The 15122-nt window shown below is 42.3% G+C and overlaps 1 protein-coding gene across 4 annotated transcripts in view; it reads right to left on the bottom strand.

Annotated features, from left to right (window-relative positions):
- The window catches only part of LOC137424392 (claudin-15-like), a 35641-nt gene continuing 20519 nt past the window's right edge, over nucleotides 1–15122 (bottom strand). For 3 of the 4 annotated variants that reach the window (XM_068111803.2, XM_068111804.2, XM_068111800.2), the window contains exons 5-6: nucleotides 13887–13997; nucleotides 1–3025 (exon numbers count right to left, since the gene is read on the bottom strand). In XM_068111803.2, coding sequence (XP_067967904.2) covers nucleotides 2911–3025; nucleotides 13887–13997 — 226 coding nt within the window. In that variant the 3' untranslated portion in view covers nucleotides 1–2910. Of the gene's footprint in view, nucleotides 3026–3451; nucleotides 3495–13886; nucleotides 13998–15122 lie in introns of all 4 variants that reach the window. The other variant, XM_078775370.1, reaches the window with a different exon arrangement.

Raw genomic sequence — 15122 nt, forward strand, 5'->3', positions numbered from 1 at the left:
TTTGAAAACACACGTTTAATGTGCTGTGAAAAGATTAACTCGACAACTCTCACCATGTCAGCCTCCGCCACAGTTATATCAGAACAAGCTGATTCGTCACACAGTCACGGATTGTTTAACCCAATATGGGGCTGTTGAAAAATTATGTAATGCTATTTTTTAAAGTTATGTAAGCACAATAGTTAGTTATAACATTGTTACGTTTGTAGGAGCTAGACAATGATTACCTTAGAGCCAGGTAGAGTGTATAGATTAGTGAGCCCTGACTGTGGTGAAGAAGGAAAAAACCTCGATGTATAATAAGTAGGAAATTGTAGACCGTATGTCGTGGAAGAGCTTGTATCTTCGTCCCCATGAGAGGGATGGGGTTTGTGAATTAGCGAGGGATTATGGGTAAATTAATCCCCTGTATGTAATTGCCTCTGTAATCTTTTCCTGTGTTTCTTATGACACCACACTACTCACCATAGCTGAGCTAAGCAATCGACATTATAACTAATGACACTAATTAAAAACCAACCGGAAACCAGGCTTCAAGCACGACCGCAAACAACATCGACTTGGTGAGCGCACAGACACAGGCAGGGCCATGAGTCATGCCCCGAAGAACAGTGATTGGACTGGGATTTGATTGGCACAAGCACTGGTAAGATGGGACTCGCTGATAGGAGCGGACATGGAGACGTCGTGGGATGACGTCAGAGCCTCAAGGCCAAAATAGTTGGAACGGCGGACATTTTCTCTTCTGGCTTCTTCTCGTTCTGGATCCCATAGCGAACGGTCGCATTTTGCTTTCTTGCGCAAGAGAGATTCATCACGGGCAGTCATGTTCCGACATCTTCATAGTGATCGTGAGGAGGAAGAGCTGCGGACCAAGAGCTGCGGTTTCCCGCGCGAAGACAACGAAGCTAAATGCGGCTGGAAGAGCGAACTGTGCACGGAGGCCTGGTTTTTCCCACCAACGCGCTGCGCAGCAAAGCGTGTTGTTCCTGCCAAGGCCTCAGACGGTCTTTGACGATTCCTGACGAGATACATCAGCAGCTTAGAGCTAAGTGCCACAAACTACACATATTTATTTTTCAGTTATTTTATCCCTTGTCTGTATTCGGGTCTGTGTGGGAGCGCTCCAATTAGGAATATAGTTTTATCGTGCTTTCTTCTTTGTTACCGGCATTTTGTTTAATAAATCCGGTATTTTTGTACATTTTAATCCCGTGTCGGTTCGAGTTAACCATCATAGGTGTGAAGACCGCCGGTGGACCCATGAAGGTAAGCTCTTTGGCTGCCCCCTCCCTCGCTCCCCCCCCCCCCCCCACCACGCGTATTCTCCGCTATATTTTAACTGAACGCCTCGGAGTTAAAGCTCGTTCGGTAATCCGTTTCCTTGGAGGATTTTAATCACAGGGAATGCGACAATATGTAAGTACAATACAGTAGTTAGTTATTTGAATGCCCCAGATCTTCTTGGAGGGACTTTTGGTGGTTGTATTTTGGGCATGAAGACAGGACGGAAGTGTGGTTGTATTTTGGGCATGAAGACGGGATGGAAGTGTGGTTGTATTCTGGGCGGGAAGACGGGACGGAAGTGTAGTTGTATTTTGGGCGTGAAGACGGGACGGAAGTGTGGTTGTATTTTGGGCGTGAAGACGGAAGTGTGGCGTTGAGGTGCTAATTTGAACTCTTGGAGTGTGCTGCGCTTGCTTGGAGTACTTGTTATGCTGTATGGTTTTGGATACTGCCCTTGGAAGAAACCCGTATCCTGGTCCTTTGGTTTATCTACTTAGATGTAACACCCACGAATGTAAATCAGGTGTTATGGTAATTTGCCTAACGTAACGCTTGAATAACTCGTCACACACTCTTAAAAGATTAACTCGACATCACGTGTGCATCTTGTAAAGAAACACATAATTGACTCACACATGAAGAGAAGGTTGAATGGTGCACTCTGTATCTGCGACCGGACTGCATCCAATATCACAGTATATAACTTATCATTGAAAATCCGAAGTGGGGGAGCGCACCCCCTGCCCCGCTTTCCCCCAGATCCGCCTATGGAATGGTGTGGCGGGAGCCAGAGAATCCGAATGACTGCAGCTGTCTGCCTGGTTAACGTGGCTGGTTTCACAAGGAAATACAAAAACAAGGTAACATATCCAGATTTGAACATATTCTTTAAAGAAATGGGTTGCTGTTTGTCGCTGAAGTTGCATTTTCTTCAATCACACTTGGACTTCTTCCCAGCCAACCTTGGTGATGTGAGCGATGAGCATTATGAGAAGTTACACCAAGATATCAGCACAATCTGGGGCATTGGAACCCCATCATGCTGGGGGACGACTGCTGGTTTCTTAAGAGACAAACAAGTGTTTAAACAAGTCAGAAGTGTACAAGCAAGTGTTTAAACATTTCTAAACAGTTAATGTATATTTTATAGTTTATACAATGTATTTATATTGATCAATATGCTTCAGTTTATGGTCAACAGTTACTGTACATTCTCCGATGTGTTTATATTGTGTAATTGTGCAATGTGATTGATTTTTTAAAAATAAACAATGCCTGAAAAATGTCATTTCTCTGTAACTAAAAATCCTGACGTGCTGAGTCAATTATGACATCAGATTTGGAATCGGAATGCTCGAATTAATAAAGGACACCTACATTTTACCCCAGTAGCATCCGGAAAGCTTTTTTGTTGTTGTCCAGTGTTATTGTAGCATAAAAGTTCCACCAAGCGAAAAGCTCATCTTTGTGTTTAAGACCAAGAAAGGGTCAAACGAGTTGGGCCCACTATCCTGAAAAAAAAATCCTCGTTTTACGGTAAATGGACTCTTCTTGAATCCACGGTAAATGAGCTTCGTACATTAATGATAAGGAAGGGTGTTTGCACCATTTTCCATGTCAACACTACACATATATGCTTTTGAAACCTGCTTGGCTACTTTCATTAGAGTCTCTTTGGTGAGATGAAGCTCTGTATTGTACAGGTGGAAGAGAAGTCTGTGGGTGGTACATGCCATGTCTGGGGTGGGTTGGGTAAGACAAGCAAAATATAGGTGAGTACAAGTAGGAAGTGCTTTCAAATAGCCAAATGCAAAATGAATTTTACAAAGTAAACGAGATAACAGAATGAGGGGTGGAAGGGCATGATTAAGAATCTTATTGTTAAACGTCATAAATATTGTCTTCAAGATGAATCGAAAGAATAACATCTCAGAATGTTATATTTATTGTTCAACGAGCAGGGGTACCCGACGCTGTGCGTTCTGTTTTCTTGTGTGGGCCTAATACACTTCCCTACACCCACTAAGGAATGGGGTCCCTACACACTTTCCTACACCCACGATAGGGCAATTAAAAGAAAGAAAAAAATCCCTCAAAATCCAACTTTAAAAAATAAAAATAAAAATTTCAAAACTCTTTGCCTAAAACACTCCCCGGCACTCACTGATGAATCTCTGAAAGTTTGCTGATGATCCGTTCAGCCATCTCTGAGAAAAATGGCGACACACACACAGACACACAAACGGCTTTTACAGTACTAGGGCATTGCCCGTACGTGGGTGCCCGTTCCTTGCCAAAAAAAAAAAAAAACGCTACCCGTACGCTCTACCCCGCCCGTACGCCCGTAAACAAAAAATAACAACGCTCTTCGCTTCCGCCCTTCGCTCTGACTGAATTGGGAGAAATAATGCGCATAAGAAATCGAATTACGTACCGTAATGGCGGTCAGCTCGTAACGCGCACACTGTCCGGAAGTTCGCATATCGCATATCTATCTATCTATCTATTAATGCCCATTTATTCAATTATCGCCAACGTATTTTGGCTTTTTGCAATTTAATCGCAAGGAAAAGTAGAAAGAGAAGAGGGGAAAAAAGAAAAGCCTTGCCTTGCTGCAAACAGCTGCTGCAAACAACAACAACATGGAAGGCTGCACTGTCCGGAAGTTGGCATATCGCAGTTACGATTATTTTAGTGTTAATGGCCAATTATTCAATTAGCGCCAACGTATTTTGGCTGTTTGCAATTTAATCGCAAGGAAAAGTAGAAAGAGAAAAGGGAAAAAAAGAAAAGCCTTGCATTAACGCATTAACGCTTGCATTGCATTAACGGTTCGGCACACGTGATAGCTCGCTGCTCTCTGATTGGTTGAAGCGTTTTTTGGACATAGCTCGGTAGGTACTTGTCCGATTAATTACAAACCTTGAAAAGGCACATCCTCGGGTCCCCAGCAATATACCTGGCAAGTTTCAAGTATATCGGACCCGTGGTTGTCGAGAAACAGCGGTCACAGACAAACACACAGACACACAGACACACAGACACACAGACACACAGACATACACACAGAGATTGCTGGAATTATAGATAGATAGATTGCAAGTATGATTTTTACATGATAATATGCCTTGAGGTCACATTTCTGGGTCTATCCCTTTTGACATGTTGCTGTGTATGCCCCTTCGTGTGATCTCGAAAGCTTCATGGTGACTATCTCTTTTTCTGTTTGCAGTTTTGAACATTCCCCGTCTTGATATCGGTGTTGAGGGCAAAATCAGGTGGTTTGCTTGGCAATGGCAAAAACCATCATATTGCTGTTCCAAAGCTTTTGTCATTATCGTCGTTCTACCTGTATAGTTATCATCCAGTGGAGTATAATAGTTAAGTTGGTGCCTTTATTTTGTAGTTTCTGTTTTCAACTTGATATATATATATGGGTTTCATCTGAGTTTCATCTGAGTGAGAAATCTGAGTTTCAGAATCGTTCGAAACATGAGTCCTTTTGGATACATAAACTTCGGACAAAAATCCCTCATGGCATAAATTTTGATGATTAAAAAATGTTCCTACATCAACCCAATCAAATCATTAACCATAACCCATTCATTCATTCACTCATTCATTCACTCATTCTTTCATTCTACCTTTATATGTCATTTATATAAATATATAAATAAATATATAAATATATTACATGAATATAAATGGTATATGAATATATGCTTGTGTGTTTATGTATGTATGTATCTCTATATTTGTATATGCACGTGCACAGAACTGTAACGCGAACGGTAACTGTAAGCTGCGCTTCACTTCCGTTGAACTTGGGGACGGTGAGTGAGCTTCAGCGTGGCTCTTCCTTTTGTATGCATTTTCTACACATATCACACATCTTACAGACATATCACTATATATACACTTGTCTGATATACATGCCTGTTGTTTCTGTAGACTAAGAAGAAGACCTTTGTTGGTCGAAAGCTTGTCGAGAATTAAAGATCGACGTCCTGAAGCTACGTCCGCGTCTGATTTAATCTCCCGATTATTTATTTAATGCAAATGAGACGCCCTGCTCGTACCGTGGAGTTTCTACTATTTCTCACAGTTATATATATATATATATATATATATATATATATATATATATATATATATATATATATATATACAGTGGAACCTTGACTTACGAGTGCCCCAACTTACGAGTTTTTCGAGATACGAGCCGTCGCTCGGGCGGTTTATTGCTTTGAGATGCGAGCCGAGATCCGAGTTATGAGCTTTCACCACCCGGTCACGTGGTTATCTTGCCGTGCAAGTACAGTATCTCTGTCGTATAGCGCTGCATTTTTGTTTTCGCATGTTGGTTATTTTGAGTTTACGCCACCAGGTGGGTTCTGGTCACGTGGTTATCTTGCCGTGCAAGTACAGTATCTCTGCCGTCAACTTGTTCAGAGTGCCGGCGATAGCTCGCCTTATCTTTGTGGAAAACACGGTACTGAGAAGAAGAAGAGGATGATGTGCTTGGATATAAAACACGCAATCGTCGAAAAACATGAGCGAGGTGTCGAGGAGGACGTATATAACGCCAGAGGAGAAGAGCATGCCAGGCCACAACTTGTGGATATAAAACACGCAATCGTCGTGTTTTATATAAAACTTGTGCTTGGATATAAAACACGCAATCGTCGAAAAACATGAGCGAGGTGCCGAGGAGGACGTATATAACGGCAGAGGAGAAGAGCATGCCAGGCCACAACTTGTTCAGAGTGCCGGCGATAGCTCGCCTTCTCTTTGTGGAAAACACGGTACTGAGAAGAAGAAGAGGATGATGTGCTTGGATATAAAACACGCAATCGTCGAAAAACATGAGCGAGGTGTCGAGGAGGACGTATATAACAGCAGAGGAGAAGAGCATGCCAGGCCACAACTTGTGGATATAAAACACGCAATCGTCGTGTTTTATATAAAACTTGTGCTTGGATATAAAACACGCAATCGTCGAAAAACATGAGCGAGGTGCCGAGGAGGACGTATATAACGGCAGAGGAGAAGAGCATGCCAGGCCACAACTTGTTCAGAGTGCCGGCGATAGCTCGCCTTCTCTTTGTGGAAAACACGGTGAGATCCTTAACATCCAACAACTAATGGGACGCAAACGGGGCACCCAGTTTAGCGGTACACACATTGATGAATCACCCTGCCTGTGATTCACCCATGACAGGTTATAGCTGGGTCGGGATTCAAACCCAGGCTGGACAGTTTAGACTTTAGAGTCAAGTGTGCGTCCCTCCAGTCCAGGCCATCCTGCCAACTTGTATGCTGCATACAGGTGAAATATAAAGCGCGAGATATTTTTATATATACTGTATATTTAAAAAAAAATTGGTGTGGTTTTTGGCGGGCTGGAACGGATTAATAGCATTTCAATGCATTTCAATGGGGAAATTTGATTTGAGATACGAGCAATTTGAGTTACGAGCTCGGTCACAGAACGAATTAAACTCGTAAGTCAAGGTTCCACTGTATATATATATATATATATATATATATATATATATATATATATATATGCAGTCGGACCCCACTATTCGCGGGGGATACGTTCCTGGATAATCCAGTGAATAGCGAAACCTGTGAATAGCAAAACCCACGAATAGCGAAACCCACGAATAACGGGGCATTGTTTCAATGGAAAAAGGGGGGATAGGTTCCCGAGTCGTGAAAATCCGCGAATAGCGAAACTTGCAAATAGCAAAGCCCGCAAATAGCAGGGCATTGTTTAAATGGAAAAAGGGGGGATAGGTTCCCGAGTCACGAAAATCCGCGAATAGAGGACCAAACCGCGAACAGCGAGGCAAAATTCGCGAATGGTGACGCAAATCCTGAGAATGTCGACGATAATCCGCAAAGGTTGATGAACGTCTTGGAAATGGCGTGTTCCGCGAATAGAAAAAAAAACGCGAATTTGTGGGACACTTTTCTGCAAATAGAGAAACAGGTCACATTTTATCAACCCCGAATACACGGAACCCGCGAATACATGGAACCCATGAATACGCAGAGCCCACAAATATACGGAACCCGAGAATACGCGGAACTTGCGAATAGTGGAACCGTGAATAGTTGAACAGCGAATATCGGGGTCTGGCTATGTGTCAGAAAAAAATCATTTAAAACCAGAGCAACGCGACTGCGTCACCAATATGCCTCCACGTAGTCCCTGTGTTGAGGGAAAAGTTGAGTCTCATCCTCAAAGACCACCTCAAAGGTTCATTGAATCGTTTTTATTAAAAACATCAATTTACAGTGCAAACTATCATAATGTGCATAAACATAATGAATCCGATTAGTTGCAAAGAAAATATATGCAGATTGTAAAACAAGGTTTACATTCCAAGGTAATTAACCTGACAATGGTCAGTTCGACTTCTGGAGGAATCACAGAAAATGTGCAAAAATCACACAGCTTCAGAAATGTAAAGCATTGTATTCATTTAGATTAGTTCAGCAGGACCTGCTGATTACCAGATACCATTCGTAATGTCAGACATTCTGGCGCCAATATATTTCCCGACTCAAGTAAAACTTTTATATGAACACATGTTTAACATGTTACAAGATTTTCTAAATCCTATTAACATGTATTTCAACATTGTACAGATGAATTCATCATTGCGAATACATAATCTCAACACTATATTTCAAATCACAATACATCACATCGTAAAAACGAGTCATATAGATGAATTCAACAGTGGAAATACAGATTTGGCATTTAATATGGGATATATATATTTTCTTGACTTGGGTTTAATTTCTGAACTCGGTATATCAATCTGGTGAGTTTCTTTTACGCTTCGGTGATTTTTTTGTTAAAAGAACCATGTCACTGATTGTCTGTCGCAGCAAGAAGTCAATAACAGGATTATATCACAGGTGGCGTGACAAAATGTACGGACAGGTACATTTGACGATTGGCTTCACAATCGGGTATATAATGGTTGTTGCGTTCTGTATTAGTGGAAAACAACTGCTGCACATCTACAAAAGTTATTGCCGCTTCCCCATAAGATGGTCCGTCAACTCGACAATGCTGTTTGTCATTTAGTGGTGGCTTTACGAAATTCCGGCATGAAACAGCGTGCTATTGCTTGGCAGTATGGCATCACTCAAGGTCAGGTGTCAAAGATCCTGAAACGAAATGCTCAGAGGGGTGTCCATACTCCAATACCGAGGCCAGGACGTCCCCGCAGAACCACAAGGAGGGATGATCGCCAGCTGCACCGATTAGTCCGCAATGGCCGTACCAAGTCAGCTAATCGGCTTAGGGCTGAGTGGCAGCAACTGACAAATGTGCCTGTATCCAGAAGGCTAGTCGACCAACGACTGGACTGGTTCAAGCAGGCTATCGTGCCAGGCATCCCCTCAGAAAGCCACGTCTGACCAGACAACACCGCCAGCGCCGATTGCAGTGGGCCAGAGAGCACCGTCAATGGCAGCCAGGACACTGGAATCACGTGATCTTCAGTGACGAGTCTAGATTTCTGGTCTATCGTCAAGATGGCCGCGTCCGAGTGCGCAGACAAGTGCATGAAGCCTACAACGAAGATTGTATAGTGCCAAGAGTCTAAGCTGGAGGTGGTGGGGTGACCGTTTGGGCTGCTTTTCATGCAGGGGGCAAAACTGACCTGGTTGTTCTGAATGGAATCCTGAACCAGTTCAAGCACAGGGCCATTCTGGAAGAAACATTGCTTCCATTTGTTCGTGCAGCCTTTCGAGGAAACTTTGTCTTCCAAGATGACAATGCACGGCCTCATCATGCTCGCATGATCCAACACTTTCTTGCTGACCGTGGTGTAGAGCATATGGAGTGGCCTGCCATGTCCCCGGATATGAATCCGATAGAGAACTTGTGGGCAGAATTAACGCGTCAAATCGACAACTTGGACCAGCAGCCTGCCTCTGTGCGTGAATTGCAGCAGGCTATTGTAACTGCATGGCAAGCGATTCCTGTCCAAACCTTGGCAAATCTCGTGAACAGCATGCCTCAACATGTACGTGCTCTCCTGAATGCTCGTGGGGGTTACACGAAGTACTGAACTGTAATTTTATTGTCCGTAATCCCAGTCGTAATTTAACTTTTGTTTTTGTTAAAAAAAATTTTTGGCCAATGTGCAAAATAAAGAGATACTTCTGGAAAACGCACAGAAGTTTAACACAGTACTGTCCATGAAATGTGTTCGATATCAGTTTACATCACTTTCAAGGATCAATTTATTTGCTTCGAAATGTCAAATGTGGTTTTTGTTTCTTTTAAAGGTCACATTAACAAAATCTAGAATAATTTCAACATAATTCCAATGAACTTTTGGTTCTAAGTCATCTTGAAAAGTAAGTTCACCCCCACAAAAAAAAATTCCATATTAAATGCCAAGTCTGTACATAATAACACAACAATTTATATCTATACCTATGTCCCCTTATTTACAAATTAATTTACCATTGCTTGGTTTGGTAGCAACCATGACAAGAGGTGGTCTAACATTGCCTCCGTAAGAGTTACACTTTCCCTATCCTGAGAAATGAATTTAAACAAAGAAATTTGGTCAGGGTGCCAGTGATAATTCACCGACTCTCTCTCTCTCTCTCTCCTGATCAGAAAATACTGTAGAATAATTATTTTGCTTATAATTTCTCCCAGACCTATCCATGACAACGGGTAGATGCCCACGTTGACTGTCCTAAAAAATAAACACGTTTGATTTAAATCCCTTCAGCTGTTTTCAAGTATCACATTTTTCGCAGACGACGGGTTTCACATCGATCAGGGAAAAAGTTTTGGAGAAAGTTTTTTTTTATATTTTATATCGGCTTTCAAACTAATATGGCTGCCAAACCATCTGCAATATGGCATAAAAAATGTACACTCCGCATATGTATGGGGAGGGGATCACGTTTGTGAAGTTTTGTGTTGATCAGATGAGGTTAGTTTTTCTATGCAAGATGGCTGCCAAACCACTCGACTTACAATGTCATCATTTTCAAACTGTATGCAGCAATGGTGTTAGATGATATTTGTAAAATTTCGCATTGATAGGGAAAGCGGTTTCTGAGATATAATTATTTCATATTTTCCTTCAATCCAATACATCTGCCACACCATGTGACCGAAGACGTTTTTGTGATAACGTTTAATCGCCATGCCTAGTTGATGACACGTAAAGTTTCGAGTCGATCGCTTTGGTTGTTTGGGAGATGTTTTTTTAAAGGTTTTCGGTTAAATCCAATATGGCTGCCAAGCCATGTGACATATGATGTCATAAATTTAATATTTCAATACAAGGCATTCGATTAAAACATTTTTGGCTGGTATACCACTTCACTGATGATCATTATTATCATACGTTTGTTCCCCATTGGGAGTACCTGACAATGTGCCAAGTTTCAAATTTTTCCATTCAGCGGTTTCTGAGAAATACATTTTAATTATTCACATTTAATCATCCAAGATGGCTGCTACACCACGTGAGTGACATATGACGTCACAATTATCATAAAAGCATTCTACATCGGTGTCACCATTATCCTGATAGTTTCGTCTCAATCAGACATGTGGTTGCTGAGAAAAACAAGGTTTAGCCTGTACGGATGGATGTACGAATGGACGGACGGACAACCCAAAACATAATACCTCCGGCCACCTTCTGGGGCGGAGGCATAAAAAACATGTCTGTCAAATTGGAATTCAGATAGTCCCTAAGTGGAGCCAGATTCAACAATGCTCCCCCTTCTGGGCGCAGATATCAGGATAGTCTGAAGAAGGAAGGTGGGAGTAGTGTTGTCGAAATGACTTATAGGGTGTTGCATCAGATAGTTTAGTTGTATTTCCCAAAGTAAATGTAATAGAGTAAGCATGAGGTAATCTAATCATGATTTATGTATATAAATATATAGAAAGATCCATATTTGCCTCCATTTTGGCTTCCGTATATATTATCTTGATTGTATCCTTCTGAGTTTTTTAAAGTTCCGAAGTATTACTTTCGTATATTTTTGTTTGACTCTACTTTGGGAACTATTGAAATAAATATTTCTTTGAATTGAATTGAATTGAAAGATGTTGTATTCCCTCCCTAATGTTTATGTCTAAAACCACTTCCCCCTTGAAACCATTTTTAATGTTCTTTTCTTTGTACTGTGTCTTATATGTGCTTCATGAGGGAATCTGGCCTTGCAACGCCGAATAGGCATTAATTCTGGCGGCAAAACACCAGCCACACCCAAGTGCAGGCTGAGAGGCACAAGGGGTACGTTCATGCAACACCCACGCCTGGAACATTCGGGATGAGTCAAGATGTCAAGTCAAGATTCCCTTAATATTTACGACCAGACCACCAATTGGTGTGGGGCAGACAGGGAGGACTTGACAGAGCTTGGGCAAATCTGCAAGGAAGAATGGGAGAAACTCCCCAAATCCAGATGTGCAAAGCTGATACAGACATACCCAAGAAGACTTGAAGCTGTAATCACTGCGCTTCTACAAAGTATTGCCTCAGGGCTTTGAAAACGTATGTAAATTAAATATTTCTGCATTTCATTTTTAATTATTTTGTAAAAATTTCTAAAAACAAAAATTCCACTTTGACATTAATGGATATTATGTGTAGATCAGTGACAAAAAATCTCAATTTAATCCATTTTAAATTCAGGCTGTAACAACAAAATGTGAAAAAGTCAAGGGGTGTGAATACTTTCTGAAAGCCCTGTATGTTGACCATTCTATTCGAGCAAATTAATATATTGGTCTGCGATTCACTGATGCGTCCCTGCTGGTTGCATCATTACTGAGGCACATTATTTTTGGACTTTGGCCAGGGTATATGCACATTTGCATTTACCTGCTCTTTTTGAAAGGCACTGTGTGGTCTTGACCATCCACTAACAAGCGTTACGCCTAGGTCCCCCGTTGTTGAAGTGATGCGAGTTGACAAAGTGGAAGATGCAAGGCGGCCATTTGGATTTTGACGTGGCGACCCAATTTTCAATAGCGTTCTCCCTTATGCGTAGATACACCCACACACCAGATTAGAAGTTAGTATTTCGTTTATATTTCAATCCCTGGTGTCCCTGGTGTTGGGCTAGCGGCTAGGGTGCCGGCTTAGGATCCTGGGTTCGAATCCCGGTCGATCGCTGAATTAACGCCAAGGGGGTTGACTCAGCCTGTCATCCTTCCGAGGTCGGCTAATTGAGTACCAGTTCACTGGAGTGGTAATTCCCTGTTTGTCGTTAAAGGCGGCAAAAAGGGTTGGCGTCAGGAAGGGCATCCGGCCGTAAAACATTGCTTCAAAAAGGGGACCAAAAAACAACAACAACCACGGTTCCCGAAAAAGGCCAACCCCTGCTTGCGGGGAAAAATGGCCTCTAAAGGTGGTTATTTCGTTTATATTTCAAGATATTTCGCTCACAAGGTTCAGACATGTATATGGTGGCGGCCATCTTGGATTTTGACATGGCGACCCAATTTTCAATAGCTTTCTCCCTTAATATGCGTAGATACACCCACACACCAGATTAGAAGTTAGTAGTTCGTTTATTTTTCAAGATATTTCGCTCAAGATTCAGACATGTATATGGTGGCGGCCATCTTGGATTTTGACGTGGCGACCCAATTTTCAATGGCGTTCTTCCTTATGCCTAGATACACCCACACACAAGATTAGAAGTTGGTACTTCGCTTATTTTTCAAGATATTCCGCTCACGAGGTTCAGACATACATGGCGGCGGCCATCTTGGATTTTGACGTGGCGACCCAATTTTCAATAGCGTTCTTCCTTATGCGTAGATACACCCACACACCAGATTAGAAGTTAGTATTTCGTTTATATTTCAAGATATTTCGCTCACAAGGTTCAGAGATGTATATGGTGGCGGCCATCTTGGATTTTTACATGGCGACCCAATTTTCAATAGCTTTCTCCCTTAATATGCGTAGATACACCCACACACCAGATTAGAAGTTGGCACTTTGCTTATTTTTCAAGATATTCCGCTCACAAGATTCAGACATACATGGCGTCAGACATACATGGCGGCGGCCATCTTGGATTTTGACGTGGGTTGCGCCCACACACCAAATTAGAATTCGGTCCTTCGCTTACGCATGCACGCACGGTCGCACGCACGGACGCACGCACGCACACACGCACGCACACGGACGGAGGGGAAAACCATAGTCCCCCTTTCGCTCCGCGGTGCGACGGTGGACAAACAAATGGTAGGGATCCTGCTTTGAAAGATACCGTTGGATTTTTAACATAAACAACCAAAATGCAGAGAACCGACCTAACCAAGGCCTTAGTACTTTGAGATGCAGGTCTCTGCTTCAACTGCACCTGGTTGGAAGTTTTTCTTTACTTTACTTCCATCAGAGATCGAGCCCAGACTCAAGAGATGAATGACGAACACTTGACAATAACATAACTATTCTGCTGCTCCGAGCAATTGATATTTTTAGCAGGTTCAAACTTCAATGTTGCTTTCATTTAGAAGTGGGGCGACACCACCATGCTTATGTCCATGGCCTCGTGACTTTTCTCACCGTCTGGTTGCTTGTTTCTTTTTCAGATATGCACAGCAAAAGCAGGACCCACCAATCAGTGCCATTGTACCCGCCGTCCATCCCAGGTAAAGTGCTGAGCCAAACTCATACCTGGAAAGGCACATGCACCTGACTGAAGTGAGCCTTCTGCAACTGTTGGAGGGGGCTTTCTCGTGCAGGATGATAATGGATTACAAAAACATCCAGGAAATATATTATATTTCTATACTTACACCTTCAAAACACCACTGGTTACCTCTTTCCAATTTCACAACTGAACCCGATAATCATCACGTGTTAGGGATGTGCGTTCATCGTAATGCATTGTATGAATTCACTTTGTCAAAGATTATTCATTGGCAAAAAAAAGCAAACTGAAACTAAACTGGAATGCCCGGTACTCGGTAGATACTCGGTAGAGTGCATACCTCCACCAGACTGTGACAGTGTACATTTTGTATCCCAATTATAGGCCGGATCTGCATCCGGACGTGAACCAAAATCTAATCGGTTTGTCCTTGTCACATAACCATCTCATCCACCAAGTTTTGTTATAATCAGTCCATAACTTTTTGAAATATCGTGCTACGTATCGTTTTTGGCCCGATCACTCAATGGTGAAGAATCACTGAAAAATTAAATAATTCTCATATCCGAATCCATATTCAGATCTTCACCAACATCAAATCACTTCTTCCTTGTCACACACACAACCTGTCCACCAAGTTTCGTCCAAATCCGTCCGCAACATTTTGAGATATCCTGTTCACAAACAGACAAACAAACAGGGGTGAAAACACAACCTCCCACACCTTCGGTGGTGAAAGTAAGGAGGAGGAGTCACGATTATCTTGCTTTGAGTAGAACTAGGGCATGCCCGTACTATATCTATATCTAAAATTATATCCCCCCCCTCTATTTACATGAAATGGTTTGGTCCAAAGCGAACGGCTTGCGAGTGGTGACAATCCCCCCCCTCTATTTACATGCAATGGTTTGGTCCAAAGCGAACGGCTTCCGGAGTTTGGTAAAGAAATCGCCATCGCGTGCACAAACGCGCAGGAAAGCGAATGAATCGCAAATTCGTTTTTATTAGTTGTAAAACATAGTTTAACGCCAACATAGTTTGCAAACGTGAAATAAATGAATACGCTCTCAAATGTGCCATCCGAGGCAGAGTGTGCCCGCCACGTTCGGCACACGCGATCGTTCGCTGCTCTCTGATTGGTTGAATCG

Source organism: Myxine glutinosa, chromosome 4 (genome assembly GCF_964187855.1).
Source record: "Myxine glutinosa chromosome 4, kmMyxGlut1.1, whole genome shotgun sequence".
NCBI lineage: Eukaryota > Metazoa > Chordata > Myxini > Myxiniformes > Myxinidae > Myxine > Myxine glutinosa.